Source organism: Echeneis naucrates, chromosome 19 (assembly GCF_900963305.1).
Source record: "Echeneis naucrates chromosome 19, fEcheNa1.1, whole genome shotgun sequence".
Lineage (NCBI taxonomy): Eukaryota > Metazoa > Chordata > Actinopteri > Carangiformes > Echeneidae > Echeneis > Echeneis naucrates.
Window position 1 is genome coordinate 10,478,521 of NC_042529.1, and position 25,668 is coordinate 10,504,188.

General features: G+C 44.0%; 1 protein-coding gene across 2 annotated transcripts in view; it reads left to right on the forward strand.

The window, feature by feature from the left end:
- Positions 1–25,668, forward strand: part of raraa (retinoic acid receptor, alpha a) — a 131,516-nt gene that overhangs the window by 71,518 nt on the left and 34,330 nt on the right. Inside the window, exon 1 of one of the 2 annotated variants that reach the window (XM_029527110.1) lies at positions 24,296–24,473. The exons of the other annotated variant lie outside the window; for it this stretch is intronic. Coding sequence (XP_029382970.1) covers positions 24,296–24,473 — 178 coding nt within the window. Of the gene's footprint in view, positions 1–24,295; positions 24,474–25,668 lie in introns of those variants that run through there. 2 annotated transcript variants of the gene reach the window in all.

Below are 25,668 nucleotides of genomic sequence, written 5' to 3' on the forward strand. Positions count from 1 at the left end.
AGAACTATTATATGAATCTAGTCTTGTAAACACTGAATGTGCTAAATCTTATTTTGTGAGTAAAAACTCTGTGATTTATGACACATTTTCTTTAGATGTTAGACTTTAGTCTTTTAAAGCCAGAACTAGGCAGACATATCTTTCAGTAAGACAACAAATAAGTTTGTTAACTAAAATTATTCATCTAATTATAAGCATGAATTTTCTACCTCTCATTCTCGGTTTAAAGTAGAACAGTGAAACAGCATTAAGCTTGTTTTGGCGAAAATATGAGAGGAATCACCAACAGGACTCTTTTTTGGATTCTGTGTCATTCATCGATTTTCATCAGTAGCCTCTTTTTGTCCTTCATGCAGCCTTCACAGGGCGTTAACTTTAGTCAGGAGTACCACAAGTGTTGTGTTTCAGGACTTTTAGAGAGCAATGGAATGAATACACACACACACACACTCACGCACACACACTGATGGGAGCTCGCTCCTCCCCTCCAAGACTTCAAAGCTAGCTGTCCCTCGAGGAACTTCAAACGCTGGGGAGCCCATTAAAAGACAAAAATTATTTTCTGTAACATTGTGATTTATTTGATTGAAAAATGAAACCACTAGCCCAACAGACATTATTTTCCCTTCCCAGGGCCGGCTTTACCAGGCACAAACTAAATTGCTACCAGGTGGGAATCCTCTTAAGAGCAGAGAGGCTCAGGCTTAGGAGTTTCTTGCTCACTCTTGTCTTCTGCCTTCTCCTTTGACTCTATGTCTCTCTTTTACTCCACTTCTTCCTCTTTTTTCTTGCTCAGTTTCTCTTTAGGGCATCATTCTTACAACTAACACTGGCTGAATAAATGCTCCCACATCAATTAGTCAATTCTCTGGCCCTTGTGTTTTGTGTAGTGCAAGTGAAGTGTTAACCTGCAGTGTTACGAATTACCGTTCACAACCATCAGTCAGTGAGGAAAAGATAAAAGAGGTGGTGAAGGCGTGTGGTGAGTGTGCTTGAGAAAAATGAGGCGACAGTGAAACTCAAGCTTGCAAGAGAGTGATGGACTTGTAAGAGTGTGTGCTGTGAGATGGAAAGACAGGTGAAAAGTTTCAAGGAGGGCGGGTGTGGTGTGGTCTCTCTGGCAGAGGAAAAGGGTGAGGAAGAAGGAGCGCTTGATAGAGATTAGTGTTTGATGGACACAGGCATGCGGTAACAAAGAAAAAACTAGATGATAAGAGGCTCAGCATGTTTAATTGGATCCTGACTCACGGAATACTTTTATGTATTTCGTCTAGTAAAAGCAGAGATGTGCACTTTTTAAAAGGCATTAGGAACACAAACCATGAATTCATACTCAATGGCATGTGTTCAGCTCAGTCATTTATGCAAATGAAAATGTAAAATTTGCTTTCTTGAACACATGCTGGAATCATCTGATGCTTGATTGGCCCTTTGATTCTTGGAAATACATCTGCTGGGAGCTTTCCTGTGATGGTACATATAAGCAACTGATCAAACATTCAGACTGAGAAGAACCGTAGAAGGAGATTAATCAATGTGTTCCTTCATATATATGTGTGTGTGTGTGTGTGTGTGTGTGTGCGTGTGCGTGTGTGTGTGTGTGTGAGAGACAGCCAATGCATACTGTGGCTTTGGAGTAGTAGTAGTAGTAGTAGTTTGGAGGTGCACTGACTGAGGAAGCGGTACATAGAGTACTCTATGTTCTGCACACATGGACATACAACATGTGTTAATGTGTTATGGCGCAGCGTGGTATGATTGGAACGAATGATGCAGCCTCTGCGTTTTGCTGCAGACAGAACAGGAGCTTAGTGATTTCCTTGCATGTTAAGTCAACTTACCAACTGTCTTGTGGTTTGAGTGCTGCAGAGTATATTTCATCCTTTTATGCGAATATTTATATATATATTTATATGTTTAGTTTTTTCATGAGTGCACCCCCCCAACCATTTGTGTGTGTGTGTGTGTGTGTGTAACCCCAATGAAGAAATTGCGTCTCCGCCTCCTCTTCCTAATGTTATCTCACTTCCTCTGGGCCCCTGACAAACCCTCCAAACAGGGAGAAAATAGAGCGCTTTATTGGTACGCCTGTCAGGACTCCCCCTGGATTTATGACCAACAGACAGTGTTTATCACTCAGCTGAGAGAGGGAGAGTAAAAGAAAAAAGGAGAGGAGAGGGTTGGGGGTTGTGGCTGGAAGGGGGAAAAGAAAAATGGGGTGAAGGAGCACAGCGATCATATCCGCCATTTACATATAGAGCAGCTCAAAATGAGCGGAACCATTTCTGGAAAAGGATCATTAAATGATTACACTGTGAACATCTTGAACGCATTTGCAGGACAAACCAGTGCCACTGAAGATGTTTGCTAAATTTATTATTTCAGCTGTGCAAGACTGTCGAAAACTAATTGCACACTTTTATTTGTTTGCAAAACGTAAAGCCAGGGGACTAAACGTGATCTCCATTGCTTTGATTCATCGACAACTGATTGTGACAAGGTGCAAACAGAGATTTGAGTCGTAATTACTTTTTTTTGCCTGTAATTATCTGCATCTGTTGGGTCAAAGCCTTTTATCCACTGCCTTTTTTCTGCTTTAAATCCCCAATTACGATTTACATCTTAATTTTGCTCTTGGATGTCCCAGCAAGCAAATTGGAAAATTACTCAATGCAGGCCAAATGTGCATTAGTTTGAAGTTTGAACTAAATCACTGCTGTAAATGGCTTTGAGATGTGCTGTGACGATATTGCCCTTGAAACTTTTGTCAAGACACATTTCACAAACCAGACTAAAATAAACAAGTTTTTTTTCCACATGCAGCTATTGCTCACCCTCTAGTTTTTTTTTTGTGTAAAGCTACAATGCAAAACCGCTCTCTCTTTAACCATCTCTTTAATATTATCTTTTCAGTTTTTAGTCCTTTGACTAATCAGTGGCAGCTGTTTAATACTTAAAATGTGTAGTAAACATACATAGGCAGGATGCTGCTGAAATCATATGCATTGATTGTGGATTCAGTTGAATGTCTGTGCTATTTTGTGGATGTCCACAACACAATAGCTGCTTGAATGATTCAATTTCAGGATCACAATGAGCTGTACCCTCTTTTATACCAATGAAAAGTTTTTAATTGTGCCTTTATTCAGCAGGACAGGCTTAGAGGTTTTTGTGTCTGTGTTGCTATAAGGATGAGCATGAATTTGCCCATGTCTGCATGGCCGTGAAGCTGTGTGGCATAGATACATTCAGAGGAGTATAAAAAGAACTTGATGTATATCCACAGCCCTCCTATTGGTATGTTTCAGTGTGTATTTTACCTGCCATCATCAGAGCTAACTAGCAGACCAACACCATCAGCAGCTCTGTAGCAATCCAGTAATCACAAGTTTGAGTGACCCATACACCTTAGTACACACCAGCACACCTAACACCACATAATGGTTGGCAGAAGCACAGCTGTCAGCCTCATGGACTCAGGGCTACAGGGCAGCAAGCGTCTGTGAGAGGCAGAAATGTCACATATTGGTCTATCACATTTCCACAATGAGGGGCCGTAATGAGTCTAAGAAACAACATTGACATTTGTAGACACGCTGAGATCTTATTGGCAGAAAGTATTTATTTAAAAAAAAGTCTCGGGAGAGAGTTTGCAGCCCTTCATCTGCCACCTCCATCCACCTCTTCTGTCTCTGTCTGCTGAGAGGATGAATTAGGGATGACGGAGCCTCCATACAGGCTTTTAGTGAAGGGGAAAGGATGAAGGAGGGAAGGGGAGAGGCAGGTTAACTGAGTCATTAACACATGATGATTTAACCGGTTTGATTTAGAGCCATGCTACACTTTTCTGGCATCTTAGACTATCCTCGTGTGGAAGAATTTAATTTTCCCTTGCAACATCCTTCCTTCCTGCCCCAGAGGAGTTCCCCTCTGTGTGCTCTTGTGCAGCTTCTCCTCGCTCACCTTCTCCCTCTTCCTCCCTTTTGTTTCCAGCATCTCCTTTTCCCCTCCTTGTTGCCATGTTCCTCCACCTTTTATTCAGATTCTCACTTTCCTCCTCTCATTTTCTCCTTTTCTCCTTCTCTTCCCCAGTGTTCCTGTGTATTAAGATTTAATGCCCCCAAACAAGCTTTTTGTGTCAGCCCACTGAGAGTGTCTGCGGGGGCGCTCTGTTTCCCCTTCTGTCTCTGCTGTGAGAATCGCTCTCAAAGCTGCTTAGGGAAACACACTCACTCACAGAGCGCATGTGTTGTGGCCACAGAAGTACACACTCTTGGGCATACACACTTTCAGAGTTTTTCTGCACACTGTGTCTGGGGGTGTCACGCAGGGCTGGGCCAGGCCTCAACTCAGCTCTGTCTTGAGGAGCACTCCATGTGTGCCAGGTGTGTGTGTGTGTGTGTGTGTGTGTCTGTCTCCACCAATCACATCTGAGTACTTAATGGTTCTGCTCTCTATGGGCAGCAGAACTCCATCTAACCATCATGAATTAGATCACGCAGTATCATCAATGGGATCGAGCCTCTATAAACACACACGTACACGCACACTCTTGCTGCCTCGGTAAGCACCCTGGGGCTTCTTACAGGCCATCCACATCAATACATATTTGCATAAACACAGTGCCTAACTGCCATGACTCTACTCGCCGGTTTCCCCAACTCGCAGTTAGCACATATGTTGCTGTATGCAACTAGGGCAGGAGGTGTAGCCCTGATCCCCCTCTCCATCTCCTCTTTCTTCCTCTCCTCCCTCTTCCCTTATTCTTCTTTTTCTTTTCTTTTTTTTTTTCTCTCCCTAAAGCCCTTAATCAGAGGGACCCCCTGTCCCTCCCTCTTTCCACCCGCGGGGTGTCCCTATTCACCAACCTGGTGAATAATTAATGCCGGCAGGGCAAGTTGATTAAAATAACACATCAGGTCTCCTTCATTGAGGAGAGCCATGGCTCCACTGTTGCTGCTGGTGTGTAAAAGCACAGCAGAGTTATGCTTGATTAAGATTTTATGGCTGTAAAACCATTCATTGGCCCAAGGTTTTTCCACTGTAGCAGGTTATAGTGTAATGGACATTTTTGATCAAAGGTGAAAAACTATTCACAGACTAGATGTTTCTGTTTGATACCAAGACTATAAAAGGGATTTCTATAAATTGAACAGTCATGTATCTGTTTATCTATTTTTCACTTCCAACATTTTTGAGAAAGCATTTCATAGAAATACTAACTAAATTACTTGAAACATGCAAAATAAGTGTCATTTATTTACCACAGTTTCTTTATGCTATATATCAACCAGCATCTACAGAAACACCCATGATGACGCTAAAATTGATGATGGCCAGTAGTATATCAACAGCTTGCAGCTTTCCCCCATAACTGGATGACAACACAGAGCCTGTTACTGCCTCTCTGTATTGTCCTTCTGCGTTGTAATTATTTTATATTGAAGCAACATATAACAAATAGCAAGGACACTTGACAACTGAATAGAGGAAAGTGTGTACAGATTTAATAAGATACATTTTTGAAACACAACTTCTCACGGACAAAGACAGACTGTGGTGTGTGTGTGTAAGTGTGTAAGTGTGTGTGTGTGTGTGTGTGTGTGTGTGTGTGTGTGTGTGTGCGTGTAAGATACTTTTGACCGGGTGCTCAAATGAGCTTGTTTACCATTCTTAGCTGCTGTGAGCCGTGAGAGGCTGACTGGCCTAATGAGTTCCTCCTCAGTCTTATTCAACACACACACACACCCCCACACACCCACACACACACACATGCTAACACACACTTGTGTCTCTGCACCACTCCACTTGAAACATTGATGCAGCCACTGGGGGTCATTGTTTCCCATCCCAGCTCAGACATTTCTCACAGCTCTACAGATCTGTTTGTGTGTGTCTGTTGGTGTCTGTGTGTATGTGTGTGTGCACAATCCCTACAAATGTCAGTCCCTATGATGCCCTGCCTGCCAGTCTCACAGTGCACACCTAAACAGATTAGCACCTCACTTATTAATACAATGCAACAGAGACTGAGAGAGGTCTGATGAAAGGAGGGAGATTAGGTCAGCACTCTGTGTCACTGATTTATTCATTTTTGACCTTGTTTTCCAAACAGCTCTTATACAATTCTCATAAGTAGGCATCTTCATCTTGTATTTATTCATAGTGGTGCTCGGTTCCATCTTTTTCATGTCTCTGTGCTTCAGATCATTTTCCTTCATCTGCGTGTTTCCTCTCATTGAGATGCAGCAGCTCACTGATCTCTTTCCCTCATTACCTATTTTGCTTCACTCTTTCATGTTTCTCTCTTTTGTTCTTTTACTTCTCCCTTTTTCTGTAGTTACTTCTCTCTTTCTGAATTTTACTGGTTTCGACTCCCTTTGATGGCTTTTTTCTCTTTAGACACAAGTTCAAATCTTCTGTGTGTTTTGAGTTTGGCCAAAAGACTGCCACTGGTCTTTAGTATTATTGAACAGTATATCTCTTCAGGTGAGTTTGAAGTCCACACTAGCTGTTAAAGGGATTACCATTTGAACTTTGACCTCTGCAACAAGCAAGCTAAGCACAGCGCAAGCACATGATGGCTAGTGGATTAATGCTTGATCCATGGATATACTACAGCTGGTGTGGTCAAGAAACCAACCCTGCAACTGCCTTGGTAGGCACACAAAAAACATTCATGTGCGCGCGCACACACACACACACACACACACACACACACACACACACACACACACACACATGCACGAAACTAGCCAGCCAGGAAGCTAACTGACACCAAGTGACTGTGTGTTGTTTTTACAATCAGCTTTCTCTGGATTGCAGCTCAGACAGCCCTCCTCCACATCTCTCTCTCTCTCTCTCATCACAAAGAGTGGCTGCTTTTATGAGGGTCTGGCTGCAGTAAAAGCCAAGGGTTGTGGGGGGGCACAGAAGGCTGTCAGAGAGGATGTAAATTACACAAATAAAACCCCACACTGGCACTGAGCTTCCCCTGAGAGAGACAGAGAGAAGGGGGAGGGAAGGAGAGATATTTACTATAACTTCAGAGGGGAGCAGAGAGGGACAGACAGAAGCAGAAGAATGAGAAGGTATGCAGAGAAGTGGCGGTAAGAGGGAGGAGAAAAGTCGATGGAAAGAAATGGGAGCCGACAAACATTCAGTCTGCAAACACGACAGATTGGAGGAAAAAAAAAAGGTGGAGCGCCATCACTCAGCACTTTGAATATTACAGCCAGAGCATTGTGCATTTGCCTCACTGGTACAACCATGCATCGCTACAGAGCCCGTCTTCCTTTCCTGTTCTTTATCACCCCCTCCCATCCTTCCCTCAGTATCCCTCCCTTGCCAGTCAGTGGGTTTGTCTCATCTGCTGCACCTTTACAATGTGAAGAGGGTGCCCTCCACATTTTGAATTGTTCATAGAAACTGGACACTGTACTACAACACTGTGCCACATCTGCACCTCAACCAAAAGAACAAAAAGTGCCTATGTGACCAGGGACGTTGTGTAGGAAATAGGCGTTCATTGTAATGCAGGCATTATTTTGTAGCTTGGCAACGTTAACAGTGAGAGGAAACCTGATTATATTCAGGGTTTCCTCTCAGGGAATGGATGTTGCTGTATTTGTCCTGCCTTCTCTCTCTCACACACACACACACACACACACACACACAAATGGTCATGCTTTTAATATCACAGTCATCCTCTTATTTTGCAGAGCATGGTCTGAAGTCACCAGTGGGAGCCTTAATGCTATTAGCTGCTCATTTTGTTGATAATTGTATCATGAAAACATATATTACTTCAATGAAAAGCAATATAGTTTGTCTCCACTGGGCAAGTTATAGAGTTGAAGCTGCAAATTATTTTCACTTCTGATGCACACAGAAAGTCTAAAACTGTGTAATATGTAAAACATGAACTAATAAAAACCAGGGTTAAAGCAGGAAATTTATACATTTGAGAAGCTAAAGAATGTTTCTGTGCAATATTAAAAAGAATTGTGGAGTTTGGAGAAAAAAGTTGTCCATGGCAAAGCATCAGAGTGGCGCAGTAATTTGATATTTCATTTATTCCGCATGAAAGAATTTCTGTCTTGCTGTTATTTTGCAGAATAACTGAATTGAAAAATATGAATATATTGTACGTTAAGGCAAGATATATGCATCCTCTGAAAGGAACTATTTCTTATGCACAGGCACACACTAGTATACACAGACAGCCTTAGAGATTCTTTTATGAGCCACTCAGTCAGTGTAACCACCAAAATGTCCCTAGCTCCTCTCTCCCTGCTATCCAGTTTTCTGACTGCTGCACTGTGCACAATAAGCCGAGGGACTACAGCCGTGTGACCAGTAAGCCTCAGGGCAGCTTGGCAAAGTGGCAGACGGCAAAGTGGTTAAGTTGATTATATGGAGTTGCACATTTCCTCAGGGAGCTGAGGAGGAACTGAGGGACGATGCTATAAGGGAGGAAGAGATCAATTGGAGGGGGAGAGAAATCGATTTGGTATAAGATATGCACTGAAACAGGCGGGGTGGGGGTGGGGATTATGTTTAAGAGACAGGCAGAGTTGTGCACGGCACATTGAGAGAGAAGATGTTGAGGTCTAAGCTGTACAGAGAACAAGCCGAGATCTTTAATGTCTAAAGCAGCGGCTGTATTGTCACTACACTTGTGTTATTAGCCAGTGCAGCTCATAAACCAGGCGATGGACATGATATGGTGGGAAGAGGCCTGGAGCAAAGAGTTAGAGTCAAATCTTTTAATAAGCATCAAATATTGTGACAACATCCCGTGATGAAGATGCTGCTCATTCTGTATTGCAAATTAGACATAAGTCCAAATTCACAGTGTGATTCATATTTTTAAACACTGGCCATCAGGAACCATTCTTTGATATTCATGGAAATGGTATGTTTGTTATATATGCCGCAGTATTCCCCAAATCTTCTTTTTGTTCTGTTCTTAAAATTTCATGCTTACTTTCTTGAAAATGCATTTTGCGGCCATATTGTGTTTTTCTAAAGCCAGCCAGCTCTTTAATTGAATTTGTGTGTGTTTTTTTTTTTTTTTTTTTTTTTTTCAGGACAGCAGCTCTGACTTTTATTCATTTCTTGAAAAAATATTTTTCGTCTAGATCTGAAAACATTGCAAACATCCTAATCTGAGCGATATACGGCCATTAAAAGATGAAATGGCCTTTGTAATTTCTGTGGACAACTCAACAACAACAAAAAAAAAAAAACCCACACATGCACATTTTGTTTTATATCAACCAATCAGAAGTTAAAGAAAGCATATTTCTAAATTTCAGTGATTTGCAGATAAGATCATTTTTAATGCATCCATATGTTCATGTTGTGTTTAGACCTGTTGTCCTTTGCCCTCTTGGCGGCTGCTGCGGTTTCAGATGATCACAACTGTTTTTGTTACCTGTTGACTGTCCAAAATGTGAACAAAGTTCAGAGCAGGCTCATTAACGTGAGTGTCACAATATTCAGACACCAAACAGGATCCTGACCTTGGCCCAGTTCAGCCTTATTACAACAGTTTATGTGGCTGGGAACAATGGTACTTATCACACCCTTTCTTTATAAGTGCTGTTAATAACCACAGATAATGAACAAGAGATAATTTCACACTGAGCTCCAGGTATTGCAAACCCATTAAACAAAAGTGTCTATGACACCAAATAAATTCTATGAAAATGTCTAAAAACCAAACTGAAATAATAAAATTAAAAAAAAAAAAAAAAACAAGCAAGAATTTATTTCCTTGCCATTGTTGCTGCATGTGTGTGCCTATGTCTGTGAGCCATATTATGTTGCTCAGCTTTGGGACAACAGAAATACCCTGGATGATGTGTCTCACTCAGCTGTTTTGCCAGACGACTGGTTTGTTGGCATGCGTGCACACACACACACACACATAAACACACCCACACACAAATAGCCAGAAGGGGGGATGGTGTCCATTGTTGTCTTCTTGCTGGAATGATCTTGCACCTGCATGTTGCTGATGGGGGGGATTTGGTCTGCGTATGTGTCTGAATCAGTGGTGGACTGTAGCTCAACTTTAGGTGGCTTGGTTGTTTTAATCTGGTGGGCTAGCGCTTCTTTAATCACACCACCAAGAGTTTTAACATTTTTACTCTATGACCACATCCTGAGACAGACATTAAATTAATCAAATGTTCACCCACTTCAGAGGACGTAGACAAATTATCAATAGGCTCAGTTTAAAAAAGAGTAAAGTGAAATATTTTGTCACACCCCTTTACTTCAGCAAGCCATTATTTGTGAACATGTGTTTGGCTCCTACTTCAGCTGCAGTCTTTTAATGTAAGTGACTGACCATTTGCCCACATCTATTCTTTAATTTGCTCGAGCCTGTGGAATTGACTGTGTCTGTTTACAAGTGGTATGCTTCATCTGCATCTTCCAGTCCTCTCAGTAGATGCTCTTATTAGGTTGCATCTGTAGGGTCTAAACTGTGAGTGTGACACACACATGGACATCATTGGTGTCACTGCATTATTGGCCATTGTTATTCAGCAGAAGCCTGTCTGACACAAATTATGATTATCACTCTGAGTTCAGCCTGGAGCACTCTGGCTAACTGCCTGGGTTTGACCATTGAACCCTGAGGTGTAGTCTAGCAGATCCCTCGGCAGCAGGTCTGTAGGGCATTGTGTATGTGTGTGTGTGTGTGTGTGTCTGTCTGTGTGTGCATCAGAGGGAAATAGAGGGAGATAGGGGGAGTGTTTTGTGTACGACCTGGCCTGTTCCCTTGCTTTAACGCCTGCTCATAATCAAGCATTAACATGTTGATACATTTTAAAGTGTATGAATTTACTGCACAGATATTGTTAAACTATACATACTCTATACAGTACATGTCATGTGGAGTCATGTTGCTCACATTTTTTTTCTGCCTGAGATACAAATGTTTGTGTGTATGTGTATATGTGTGTGTGCGCCTTTATTTGACTCCCATTTGTGTGTCTGCATGCTGCCCCCCACTAACGGGGTTATTTCATATGAATTTTTTTGGGACGGCTGAATGTCAGCAGATCCATTATCCTTTGTCTGAACTCCCCACAGCAGAGAGGGAAAGAGAGAGATGGAGCACATGAGGGTGTTTCAGAAGACGGATGGTTGGACAGATGAATGTCAGTCTCCTATGGCACGCTCCTGTTAACTGTCGCTCCCTGTAATTCATGAATTATTCACCCAGTGTCTTCACTTATGTCATAGTTGTGATCCCCTCCATTAGAACTTACACACCATTAGAAAGACTTACACACACTACCCTTTTTTTTCTTTTTCTATATTCTAAGGTTAGGACAGAAGGACAGACACACTAAATATTCTTGTAGCAGAGTGAAACCCTAATTAATCGCAAACATCGTAATCCAAGGTGTACTGTGTGCTAACTCTCAGTTATTTGTGGAATGAAAAGCTGCAGAGGGGCAGGATCTTCAATCTTGACAGAATTGACAGTTCCTGCGTTTTCAGCTTGTTCGAGGCAGGAATGTTGCACATTTTTCACTACTTGGTGTAAAAAGTACAAACACAGAAAGGCGGAACAGGACACTAAAGCTGTTGTGCTACCACAGTGCCTCTGTTTCTGCAATATGTTGGCTTGTATAAAAGGAGCTGGTGGCTGATAGGCTGACACTACCCAGGTGGCAGCTCTTACCACATAAGTGCACACACAGAGCAGTTGCATGCAAATACACAGCACCCGCATGTGAGCAATTATGAAACATAGAGAAGTTACAGTAAAATGAGGGAAGTGCAGAAACCTTCAGTCATCACTATTGATGCTTTGTGTGTTTTTTTTTAACATTGCTTACTGTCCTTTGGTCGGTCACCACTATTGTGTCAAAGTCACTGCAGTTACATGGACTTGTTGCAACATTTATTTCAAAATATTTTTACCAGTACACATCAGATGTGTTCACTCCCTTTTCTTGATAATGCAGTAATCCACTGAAGCTGTTACAGGCAGAGGAGTGATGGTGTTTGGGAGGAGATGAAGGGAGGGGGCAGCACCTCCCATCACAGATGTTTCATTGAATTAGACCCACAGCACAAACCTCCAGCAGTAGATTCTTTTATGCCAAAACTATTAAACCGCTGTAACTCTTCTACTCAACCGACTATTAAAATACTTTCAATGGCTGTAATGCTGGAACGCCAACTTCTGGCATCCCTTGGGTATCACATCTGCCCATCAGATAGCCAGATGGCTGCTGCATCAGTAGACTGTTTCAGGGTTATAAGCGCTTTACATTTAAGTACACAGAAAAGTCTTGGCATTGGTTTCAGGTAAAAGTCACAACATAAAACTGTAAGAAGAAAGCAAACCTCCATGAATTTTCCTTTATGTTTTTGAATGACAGCTAACGCTGTCCCCTCCTCCACAGGCCTATGTGTTTAATCTTCCATTTATGTATTTCTCTTATTCTATTTAATAGAGTTTGAATCCAACTTTTCATGAGTGTGAGTCTTATCTATAAAAACAGCTGTATCTGTGGAGCTGATGTTGTGAACCAGGATATTGTGTGGAGGGAAAGAGGGAGGGAGGGAGTGATGAATGATCCATCCAGAAAGAGAGGGAGATAGGAAGGGATGGGCCGTTGGCCAACGAGGTTAGAGGTTTTTCTGTTGGTGTCCGCTTGGTTGCATAGAGACTACCTCAGAAATATAGACACAAACCTGAGAGCGCGCACACCTCTGGTCAAACACAGTCTAGACTCTGTGACGCTTAGCTGTGTGAAAATTGAACTATGCATCATTCTGTGTTTATTCTAGGCAAACACAACAAAGTTAGAACACACATTTTCAAAATGGCTCAAGAGGACGTTTTAGATTATCACTAAGGCATTTTCTCTTTTAGTGATACGTGTGTGTGTGTGTGTGTGTGTGTGTGTGTGTGTGTGTGTGTGTGTGTGTGTGTGTGTGTGTGTGCTGTGGGGTCACATGCACTAAATGCCAAGGGAAAATTCTAACAGTGAGAGAAGCTGTTTAACAGCTGTATCTAACACAAAAGACTGATGTAAAGCTGCAACATGTTATGTGCAGAGCACTGATACTGCAGCATGATAGCATCACTGCAGGCTGAGGAAATGTACAATATTGTGGGTTAACGTTATCGGAGCAACAGAATTGAAATGACAAGTGAAAATAGTGAAAGACCGGAGAGGATAGCTAACTGAACAATGACGAGTTCTAGAAGAAGATTTCGTTAAGTCCTGATAAGCTCTGACATGCCAGGCTTCCCAGCAGCCCGTGGCACTCCTGTTCTCACCTCCACACATGAGCAAGCGCATCTGTGAACTCCCCCTGCACCTTTTTACACATTTTACTGTCACACCTCTTTCTTTCCGATTAAACATGCAAACGCTGATACACAAGGATCCATGCCAAAATCACCCTGACAGACACACACACAGCCAGATGCACACAGGCTTCCACTTTCTTACATCACCGTTGAAGCTTAGCCTTCTCTTCTCTGCAAGGATTGTTGGCAGTGAGGAGCGAAAGACAAGAGAAGCTGCAGAGACTCCAAAGAGAGAGAGAGAATACAACAGGGAGGGAAAGAAAGGCAGGCTGGATGGATCTCTCCATCATGCTGTCAGTAAGGTGCAGCTGTAGCATTAGCAGGGAATAAAGAGTGTTTTTAAAAGGTGCTGCGAGGTGCAGCAAAGATGAGTCAGATAAATGACTTCTCTTTTTCATTCAAAGAGCTCCAAAAAGCCCACAGGGTCACTGGTGGTGTGCGGGTGTTTGTGTGTGCATTTGGAGACCGAAGCAGTGGGTGTGAGTGTGTGAGGGGAAGAAAGTGAGACAGTGTGCGTTTGAGCTTGAGAGTGTATGCCAGACTCAGACTACTGCCACGGCAGGCTGACGTTTTTGTTGCTCCTGACATTATAACATATTATGTTTTTTTTCCCTGGCTGCTGCCCCTCTCCTTTCATCACTGAGTGGGAAAAGTAATGTAGTTTCGGGAGGGGGGGGGGGCATGCAAGGTGGAACAATGGCTCAAAAATATTGAATAAGGAGTGAAAGGGAGCCAAGGTTTGAATGACAATAGGCCAGAGCTTGGGGTGAGGACTGATGATGTGAGGGGGTGGTGAGTCCAGATTGATGATAGATCTGCACTGGTTAAATATTATCAGGCTTCTTTGTCTTATCAGAGAATGGTAAGATGTAGCCAGCTAATGATCTGCCCTTCTGAGCCTTTCCCTTTTTGTATTATCCTATTTACTTCCTTTTGAGACTTTCCTCTCTCTGTGGGCTCACAACACAGATGGTCTGGGTAGCCATCGTGACTGCGGAACCTTATTTATGTCAACCTAAAGCTTTTCTTTAACTTAGATTTGTCACAGTTGCTTTGCTCAAATAATGCAAAGGTGGACATTTACATGTATTTTAATTTATGTGTTAAAACATTTGATTTGTCTTCAAATTCAAGCTCCTTTATTTGTCACACAGTGGGGCACTTGTGTAAATTGTGTAAAATTTGCTGTCTGTCATCTCATTGTGCCTCATCCCAATTTTTGTTTTATAAGTCTCATGGTAGTGGTCATGAATTCATTTCTTCCCCATTTTCTAGTTTGTTGTTTTACTGCCTAGATATCAAGGACAGGACAAGCCAGGGCCTTGGGGCAAAGAGTTTGACATTGATATCAGTTTTCACAGCAGCTCTCTGGGTTTGTTGGCTGAGTCCGACAAAGGACAAACCACTTTGCCGCTGCCTGTGGCTGAGCTGAGTAAACCGTTTGACTGTAGAAGAAACCACAGCGCAGGGAAAATCTGTGCTCTGATAGGGCATTTTTCACTGTCAGGGTTGTCCCCTGCTTTCAGACGAGGCTGACCCATACGTGCCTCTGGGAGTTGTGGGTAAAAAGGGCTGCCTCTCATCCAATTAACTCCTCTCTTTCATACACAAAAATACACACACAAACGCATTGGAGCTTGGATGGGGTGTGGGGGGGGCAGTTATAGAGAGGGTGAGAGATTGCAGAGAAAAGGGAGTAGCCGCTCCATCTACATTCCCTGCGCCCCATTCTTTTGAAATGCTGATGACGCCTCCTCCGTCACCCTTCTTGCTCGGCTCCCTTCTCTTTTAATGCGGCGGAGTCATCCATTCCATTAACCCTCCTCCTGCTCCCCTCCCCAGGTTAGAATGAAGCAGATCCCCCCCGCCCCCGCCTGCACACCACCTCCGTATAAAAGGCAGGGCAACAGGGGCCACAGTGATGACGATGGCAGGGGCATTTGTCATGCTCTGAGCCGTGGCAGTCTGTTGCTCTCCTGAGGGCTTTTGTTGTCCCAAGCTCCCAACTTGCAGGCTAAGCAGGGGATTTCACATGTTTCCATAACATCTGAACCTGCTTGGCACTCTTGAACATCTCACATAGCTCGGCTGGAACGTGCACAAACGGACATAAGTGCACACGAAAGATAAAAGGTGGGATGTAACAAGCACATGTGCCCAGGAGAGAGCAGTCAGTGTTATGAAAGCGCAAGTGCAAGATTAGCACTGTATCACAAACACACACATACATGCACGCTCATACACAGCTGTTTGGATGGATGTTGACTGCACGTTCAGCCCGCAGTTATCCGACCTCTGCATGCTCTGTGGCACACATATGGTCTCTTTTTTACTGAGCTCAACAATCAGCCTGCCCTGCCCAGCGCCGCTGTTAGGGGCACTGCTCAAGTGGAGGTCACTAGCAGAGGCGTTATAATGCTTCGGGCTGGGCACAAAAAGACTGAGGGCAATCCACTTAAAGCGAACCACCAAACCCACCCACCCCCTCTCATATCCCTTCCAGGCCATGCTGAGTATCACACTTCTGAATGGAAAATGGGAAATCAGTCCTCTGCAGCACTCAAAAAACTGGACAGAGAAAACAGCGAGGAGGCGGGCAGGAAAGAAGAAAGTACTGTGGTGGGGGGGACAGAGTGATGCACAGCTTTTGAAACACAGTGCCTCAACACCTAGACAGTATTGCCAAAGACCTCTTTTGGAGGGAGATAAAATGGTTCTAATCATTCAGCTTGGGCAAATGAAATCTCCGAAGTCTGTTTTGATGGGAAAATTGATTTTTAAAAGTTTTTCCCACTCGTTTATTTCATTCCATCTGTAGAACTCTGACTTGAAGCCATGAGGGCAAGGCTGCGGTTGAGAACATGGATGCATGAAATGGAGAAATGAATGCTATCATACACAGATAAACAGAGTGCAGTAATTGCATCAGTGATGCCAATTTCTCTGTGAGTTTTGGCAGAGCAGATATGTGGACTGAGCTTGTTCTGCCAGCCGCAACCATCCTTTTCCTGCCCTCCTCCTCCTCTGCTCCGTGTTTCGCCCCTCTCCCTATGTGTTACCTGCAGGATGAGATCACCTCATTCCTCAGCCTGTATCATACACACAGTGTTCATCCTCTGTCCCTCCTCTCTTTCCTAATAGAATTAGTGTCGTGTCCATCTGTACGTACTAAACATCTCCCTGCTCCTGACAGCTAATGGGGGCCATTCCCAGTCTGGGATGACTGATGCAAGGATATCCTTTCTCCAGGGTAACATCCACAGCAATTTTCCCTTGATTTGCTGAGTGATGGACTCAATGCAAAGGAACATGGACCTACTGATTATCGTGGATATGGCCTTTCTAACTCGAGGCCGTAGAGTGTGGGCGATTACAAGCTATAGAATAAACCACGTCTCCTCCTCCCTCTTCCCTCTTTCTCTCTCTGCTGAGGTATTTCCCGAACGCCGCCGGCCATGATGGATTTATGAGTAGGCCATACTTTGGTAAACACCAATGGTAGGCAGCTTTGTCCTCCTCCCTGTGATATAGTGAAGGTCCCCATAAAAAATGGGAAAACCAGGTTACGGCCACCATAGAGTTGGGCTAAACAATAAAAGGCTTTATGGGAAGATATAGGCCTGTACCATAAATGCTGGAATCTGCCGTTGGAGGGACATTAAAGGGATAATGACAGGGAGGTAGCTTTCACAAAGATCCCTGAAGCCACGAAGAAGGTCTTTTTAGAAAAGACACACGCACACGCACTGAGGCTAGCAAAGCAGCGATGGAGAGATCTATAGAACAGTTTAACTTTGGGTCCAGCTGTGTGTGTCCAAGAGATTGACAGAAAGGAGCTGGAGCTGGAGCTGTGTTCATCAATAACTGCAGCTTGTTCTCACATCGAAGGGTCGGGCCCTCATTACACATTGGCTCGCTGTTGGGGAGCACAGCTGTTGGGTTTGGCTGATGCTGCCTGTACAGGCTTCACAAACCCAGCTGTGCAAACAAACACACATAACATACACACACACACTGTAATGCCAGTAAGGGGAACGGAGTGGAAACAGACAGGTCAGCGGAGCCTCAGGTAGACTTGAAAGCAAACATGGCACCCAGGGGGGACGTGATCCTGGTTAGAGACGGGCATGAGGTAGGTGGCGGCTGGGACCATGCCAGTGGTAGGAGTGGGGGTTGGAGGGATTATGGTGCTGATCATCACAATCGTGGGATAATGCCGCTAGCGTGCAGACAGCACGTTTTGCCCCACAGCGTGACAAGGACCTGGACAGATGCAATCACTATCTTATCGTCCCTTGCTGTCTCTCAAATTAGGGCACATTTCAACTCTTTAAAGTACTTCCCCTCTGAATTTATCTTCTCTGTCTTTCCCTGCTGTGCTGCTTTATTAGGTCGCTGGGAAGATTTAAGGAAGATAGAAAGCTTTACCGTGGTTTCCAGCTTCTTTATCGTTAGGGCATTAGCCATCTGCTGGCACATGTGCAGGAGAGCTTGGGGGAGGTGTAGGTTGAACGCCTGTGTTTGTGTTGTAGTCGCTAAGGCAGACAGGAACTCTAAAATTAGGCCTGGGCCATTCTAACTCAAACATGTCTGGCCTTATCTTGTCAGGAGATAGCATATTATCCGTGCCAAGTGTTTTCTGAGCGATACGGCAGGTCCGAACTGTTTTTTCCCTCTGTCTTTTAGCCTGTTTAGTGTCTCCAGGCCAACCGCGACCAGAGCCCTGTCGACTTTTCCACGACTTTTGGACAGTTTGATTTCAGTCTGTTTTGATTTGACCGTCCAATACAATAATGAATACGCTCTGCGGGAAATGCTCATATAACATGGAGGGGGGAAAAAGATCTCCAGAGTGCAGGAACACATGAGTCAAGGGACAGCTGACTGCAGATGTTGGTGGATCGTCTCCAGAATCTGCTACGCTTTCAAGAAGAATTCTCACTCATTAGCTAAACCAAGATCTGCTCTGACACTGTTAACTCCAACCTTTGCGTTTACAGAGAAAGCGCTCTTCCTCCCCTTTTTATCACGTACAATAATCCAAATGACATAACAACCTATTGTTTGTTCTAACCTGTCGGCTCATCTCCTTGGGGGAGGAAAGGCAGGGGAAGCCCCCTTTACTGCTTCCTAACGCCCCTGATTGGGCTAAGAAAGAGGGAGAGTGGGGCAGTAAAAATAGTTTGACACTCTCAAGGTCCAGCCAGCAATCTCCTTACCGCCTATGCTCATAAAACTCTTTGAATTCCCCCCTAAAATCCTTTTCCCCTCTCCCTCTCTCTCCGATTCGCCTGCTCTCCCTCCCCCATCTCTGTGTTGGACTGTTAAACTCCAGCTTTCCTCTAAATCATGAATGTGATGTTCACAGGTTGCGGTACTCCTCTATTATTTGCACCTAAGTAACCTCCTATTTCTTTGAGGCCTTAACATGTAAATGCTTTAATCAGGCTCCTCCATTTGTTTGCCTGGACTTCATGGAGCAACACTTTGAAGTTTAATGCCAGGAAACTGAAACATACCTCTTGGTGACGAATATTGGGGTTCTAGACACAATCTCATTGTTTCTGGCTTTGCTTTGAGGTCATGTGCTTTTCCATGTTCTCAGGAATGTGATGCTTGTTGATGCTGGAATATGGGGAATCCACCTGGACTGGTGTGTTAATGTCATAAAGTCATTTTGTTTCTATGGTCATTAGGACACAACAGAGGCCGTTAATCTCTCTCACTTCCCTTATCCCGCTGGAATCAGTAATCAGATGTCTTCATATTATGTGTGTGCATGTACAGATTGGTCCACACCTGGCATTACACAGATATTTTTTTTTTTCATCTTTGTACTATAGTACACCCAGTTCTTCAACTTTGCATCCCTTAGTTTCAACATTTTTCTTTCCTCCTGAGAAAATAAAAATACTACAATTAATCTTAGGGGCCTTGATTTTTTTTGTAAACGAGAGAAATCAGGGGCTATTTTTTCAGATCTAATCTTGTATCCCTCCCTCCCCCCAGTAATAAGCAATGATCAACAATCCGTTATCTCTTTGTTTGTTTTATGCAATCACAGGGTATTACCCGAGGATGAATGCCATCCCCTCGGAGAACAAAACAGAGCCTGGAAAATTAGCATTTTCTGACAGCCATTACTCATAGGGCTAATCCTGTCAAGGAATGTGTGGCTGTGCTATCAGTGCAGGCAAGGGGTCGCTGCGGCCCAGGCCTGCACACTGGGCTCTTATCAGGCAGGGTAAACATGTGGGGGTCTGCATTAAATAAGTGTCACAGCCAGTGGGGGCAGAGTAGGCTAAACCCCCCCCACCCAGGCTTCATGTAGATAATCCTCCTGAAAAAAATGTCTTAGTCAGACCCAGCTGTGGCCTGTGGCAGGTACAAGGAAGGTGGGGGAGCAAATCAAATCAAATCAAATGAGATTTATTTGTATAGCGCCAAATCATAACAAAGTTACATCAATGCACTTTACATATAGAGCAGGTCTAGACCAAACTCTTTATAAATTTATTTAAAGAGACCCAACAGATCCCCCGATGAGCAAGCACTTGGCAACAGTGGCAAGGAAAAACTTCCTTTAAGAGGCAGAAACCTCGAGCAGAACCAGGCTCGGGGGGGGGGGCGGCCATCTGCCTCGACCGGTTGGGTTGAGAGTGGGAGAGAGAGAGAGAGAGAGAGTGAGACAGGCATTGGAGGGGGGGGGGTGTAGGCAGGAACATGTTGCTGCATGAAGTTCATGGAGTCGAGCTGTAAGACAGAATTCATGAAATATGGGACGAGCAGGTGTTGCAGGAACATGGGATGGTGATGATTCACCACCTGCAGGATGAGGACAGGGAGAGAGAGGAGAGGAGCTGGGAGAGACAGAGACTTTGGCAGAACATGGTTAGTAAATGCAGTATAAATGCTTAGATCTGGATGAAACTGTGTTTTTTAAGAAGAATGGTTCTTATCAATGCATGCAAGGGGGGAGGAAAGGAGAGCGAGCGAGACGGAGAGAGAGAGAGAGAGCAAGACGGAGGGAGAGAGCGAGAGAGAGAGAGAAGCTCAGTCCTTCCCCCAGCAGCCTAGGCCTACAGCAGCATCGCTAAAGAGTAGAGGACTTTAACTTTTTAACTATAACCTCCATCTAGAGAGCGGAGACTCGCCTGCTAGGACAGTGAGGAACTATGAGCTCTCTGGGATATGATGAAGCTTGGCCATTAAGAGCTTTATATGTTAAAAGAAGGATTTTGAATTCTACTCTATATTTTACTGGCAACCAATGAAGAGCAGCTAACAGGAGAGATATGATCTCTTTTCCTGGTTCCTGTTAATATTCGCGCAGCAGCATTCTGAATTAATGGCCTTTTAGAGATTTGTTTGGACATCCAGATAGTAATGAGTTACAGTAGTCCAGCTTAGAAGTTACAAATGCATGGACTAGTTTTTCTGCATCATCCTGAGAAAGGATGTTTCTGATTTTCCTAATGTTTCTCAGGTGGAAGAAAGCTGTCCGACTAACTTGTTTTATGTGAGGGACAAAGGACATGTCCTGGTCAAAAATTACTCCAAGGTTTCTTACAGTGCAGCTGGAAGCCAGTAATGCCGTCCAGACTGATGAGATGATTAGATAGTATTTTTCTGAGGTGCTTAGGACCGAGTACAATAACTTATGTTTTGTCAGAGTTGAGAAGTAAAAAATTTCCAGTCATCCAGACTTTTATGTCTTCAAGACATGCCTGCAGTCTGACTATCTGAGTGACTTCATTTGGCTTCATTGATAGGTACAGCTGAGTATCGTCTGCATAGCAGTGGAAGTTAATGCTGTGTTTCCTGATAATGTTGCCTAGAGGAAGCAGATAAAGCGTAAAGAGGATTGGTTAATCAAATCTAGAATGACCGGCTCAATTAAATAAAAGATCTCTTTAAAGAGGCTAGTTGGTACTGGGTCTAATAGACAGGTTGACGGTCTGGATGATGAAACTATAGAAGCTAGCTCTGAGAGAGTCAGAGGTGAGAATGATTCCAGATGTAAAAGAGGTGTCGCAGCTGATTCAGGAGTTGCCGTATTCAGTAGGAGATTTTTATCTAACGTAGGCAAGAGCTGATAGATTCTTTCTCTGATCGTGAGAATTTTATCTGTAAAAAAGTTAATAAAATCATCACTGCTTAGAGCTAAGGGGATCACTGGTTCAACTGAGCTAACTCTGATATAAACTCAGAAAACTCTGATAGGAATTCTGAGTACGGACCAGGTGGACGGTATACTGTAACTAACAGAACTGGTTTTTCACCTTTCCAGTCTGAGTGGGAAAGACTAAGAGTGAGGCTTTCAAAAGACCTGCAGCCAGATTTTGGTCTCAGGTTGATTAATAGGCTTGACTGAAATATTGCAGCCACCCCCCCTCCTCGACCTGTGGTACGAGGGATATGAAAGTTAACATTAGATGGGGGCGTAGCTTCATTAATGCTAACATACTCATCCTGCTGCAGCCACGTTTCAGTTATACAAAATAAATCAATGTGATGATCAGCAATGAGATCGTTAACTAGTAGAGATTTTGATGATAATGATCGAATGTTCAACAGTCCACATTTGATCGCGTAGAGTAGATTTCCTCGAGTAGAGGAGAGGTATTGTTAGGGCAGCGGTGCAGGTTACAGCACAAGTCACTCAGGTTTCTGGCCGTGTCCACATTGATTTGAACATGCTTTAAAAGGCCAGATACCACACTGAGATACCACAGCAGTAGCACAAGCCAAAGAATGCATATCCACCAGACAATTGGATGGGACAGGTTATTCTGCTGCCATAGACAAACTGTCAGAATCTGTTGCTCAGAAACTGGTCTATCCTGATCTTGACATTGTTTGGGACGTCCCAGTTATTAGTAAACATGCTGGATATTTTCGTACATGACAAAATTTCACCCTTGCCATGGTTAAAGTGAAAAATAGTTATTCATTTTTATATATTGGCCTTAATCTTTACCTCTTAGCATTTTGTGACTATAGATCATTTTACCATCACAGGACGCTGGTTTTTAAATGACCTGCTGCGGCTACAACATAAAATAAAAAGTTTGGATATATGTCAAAGACTAAATTCTTGGCTAAATTGGGATATGACAGTAATGGGGTGGACTCTGACCTCTCACACGAGACAACCACGTGTTCAGTAAACAGGCCACAACAATGCTGCATGGAATGTTGCAGAGTAAAGGTGGAGTGAGTTTTTATTGAAGAGGCGATGCGACTGTGAAGCACAGCAACTTCCTGGACTGTATTCCAGCTGCAGCCACACCGAGAAAAGTTTGATGTCTGTTACCATGACTGGGTGACTTTGCCTTTGTTGCCTTTCTGTACACTGAGGCGCCTCTCTGGGCAGCACTCAAGGAAGTGTAATGGTGCTGCGCTGCACTGTGCAAGGTGGGAAACCTTGAATAATGTGGGATGAGAGTGAGCCAGAGAGGCGAATCCGAGTCAGCCAGTGGGTCACCAGGAGGTGAGGCTGCCTACTTCCCTGGGTTCAGGAAAAGTTCAGCTGCATAGCATTAGGCAAATTAGGGAGACAGAGGCTGGGGGAGAAAAAATGGAGGGGTAGGGACTGATGAGAGCATCGGGGAGAGGGTCAAATTAGTTGGAAGAAGGAGCCCAAATAAAGAGTGAGAACATGGACGGGAACTTCCAGGAAAAAGAAGGAGAGATAGAGACTTGTGCAGCCGCTCATTATGTCAATGAACTCCATGTAAAGATATGGAAGACTCATTACAGCGCTTATATAAGTTAATCGGCTCCTCTAATACGTTTCTATTTAAAAACCCCGCATCAAAATTTTAGGGAGGGGGCGGTGGCCCCCCACAGTCCCAGAGAGGGAGATCCACGGTGACGTCCCTGAAGGGGTTAAACGTGGGAGGAGCGACTGATGAAAGGAGATCGAGGGAAGGCAGGAAAAAAAAGAAAAAAGGAAAAGCAGTCCAGCGGAGGTGGAGCCAAAGTCCTCAGCTGCTGTGCCTTGTCACATTTCTGCAGAACATGATAGCCGCACGGCTCGGTGTGGGAACGACCGAAGCCTCCTCTCTCCAAAATACAAAACAAGGCGGCGCTGTGCGTTTTTTTTTTTTTTGTTTTGTTTTTCACATTTTGATTCTTTTAGTTTTGATTTTGTGTTGAGCCGCACCTGGATGTCCAAGAGCCGGATCCTAGCGAGAGGAGCCGCCGGTTGTTGGAGGGAGCCCCGTCCGTCCGCGGCGCTGACAGGAGTCCACCCTCGGCAGGCGCAAACGGGACGACCGACCGCAGCCCGAAGGACGAACTGCAACCGGACGGAATTTCCCATTTCTAAAACAAACAAATAGACATCCAAACAGAAGAAAAATCGGTAGTTTTTTCTCTTGTGTTGCGGACACGGACTTTGGAGATTAGCGCTGTCTGTCGTGGGATTTTATCCGGCTTGTGTTGTCTTTGTGGCGGATACAGCCTCAGATGTTGCTGCCTGTCTGAGGCCGACAGGAGCGACACTGTGTGCTCAACTTCTCCGGGCCTTTTCCCATTGATTTCATCTCATCGTGTGCTCGCTGTCCCTGCGTTGGACACCATGCAGGCTGTCCTGAATTATGTCCCCGGACTGAGCGCAGCCGACTGACTGTCTGACTCACAGACTCGCCCCCCTCACCCCCGTCCCCTCCCCCTCCTGGATCTCTGATCGATCCAGCGCGACGAGAAGATGCCAAATGTTCAAATATCCCGTCTGCGTTTGGATTTATCACTTTTCCTTTGATTTTAATGCAGTCCCCTCTCCGATCACCCCCCTCGGTTTCTACCTCTGCTGGTGGCGATCTGAAGACCACCGGGCTCCTGTTTTCCTGCCTTCGCGACAAGTAGTACTTCGTCTTCTTCTTTCTTTTCTTTTTTTATTTTTGACAATAATCCCCAGCGATCGTCCTGCTTCGTATGATGTATGAGAGTGTGGACGTTGTGGGACTGAATCCCAGCCCGAACCCGTTTTTAATGATGGATTACTACAACCAGAGCCGAGGATGCTTGATCCCAGAGAAAGGACTGGTGCCCGGAGCGCCCCATCCCTACAGCACGTCCATGAGGAACCAGCACTGGAACGGCTCCAATCACTGTAGGTGCCCTCTCCTGCTGCACAACTTCGTTACACTAAAGGCTGTCAGAGTTAAAACAACCCTCTGCCCGCCCCGTGTGCAAGCAAAAGCCCGCCCGGACGGTGCTTTTTTCTGTTTTTATTTCTATTTAATCGCGCATATGTGTGTGTGTATATATATATATATATATTTATATATGAGGCCTTTATTTCTGTGTCAGCAGCTCTGTTTTATTTCCATAATTTAAACCCCCTAATAGCTGCCAAACAGCGTGTGCATGTTATCACTCAATAACTGCATAATATATAGTTGACCCACTTTCCGCTCCTCTCCTCTGCCTCAGTAAACCCAGGTTGGGCTTTTTTTTTTTCTCCCGCAGAAACCTCAGTCACACTGCGGCTCTCTCATCCAGGCCACATTATCCAAAGCTATTGCGTTTCCTGAAATATGCACTAAATACAAACAAGGCTTTTGCGAGCAATGTCAACGTTAATCAGATCAAACTTTCCAGCCAGTGTTATCCTCTCAGTTCCTCCCGTAATCTGGAGAGCTGCACCCAGAGGCCACAGTTTCCTGAGCAGCGAGGCCTGGAGCGGACTGTCCTGCCTTTATAGTGTTATTAATGGTATTTAATCGGGCCTTTAGCTAATTAAATGTCTGATAAGCAGTGGTTTTTATTTAGCAAAGCCGGGGATGCAGTGCGTCCTAAGAGGAGTTGTTTTTTTTTTTTTTTTTTTTTTTTTCCAGTTCCAAAAAAAAAAAATTATTTGAATTTGTCTTTAACGTTTTCTGGTGTTCCATACACAATGGAAAATGAGAATTAAATATTGAAGAATACAGTATTTGTTGGCTCATGTGCTGAGAAGTGAGAATGACAGGTTTTCCTGTCATGTCTAAAAATAGCATGTCAGTATCTGGTGGAGATTTTAAAATCTTAGCCAGACTCTGTTTGGTTAAGTGATTTATTTTAGATTTTTTTTAAGTGCATTTTTCCATTATTGCCAGTCATTGGAGATTTGGGTTTACAGACACTGTATCTGCTGCAATAAGCGAGAGTTTTATTGCAACAACAAAGTATCACAGAGGCCCTTCCCATTCTTCACCTCAAAGGAGCTGCACTGCACAAAGCTGGAGCAGGCCTTTATAGAAGAGATAGCTCTGTTGTCTTTCACAGCTGAAGGAGCGTAAAAGGCAGGAATCTCCACAGGCTCTTAA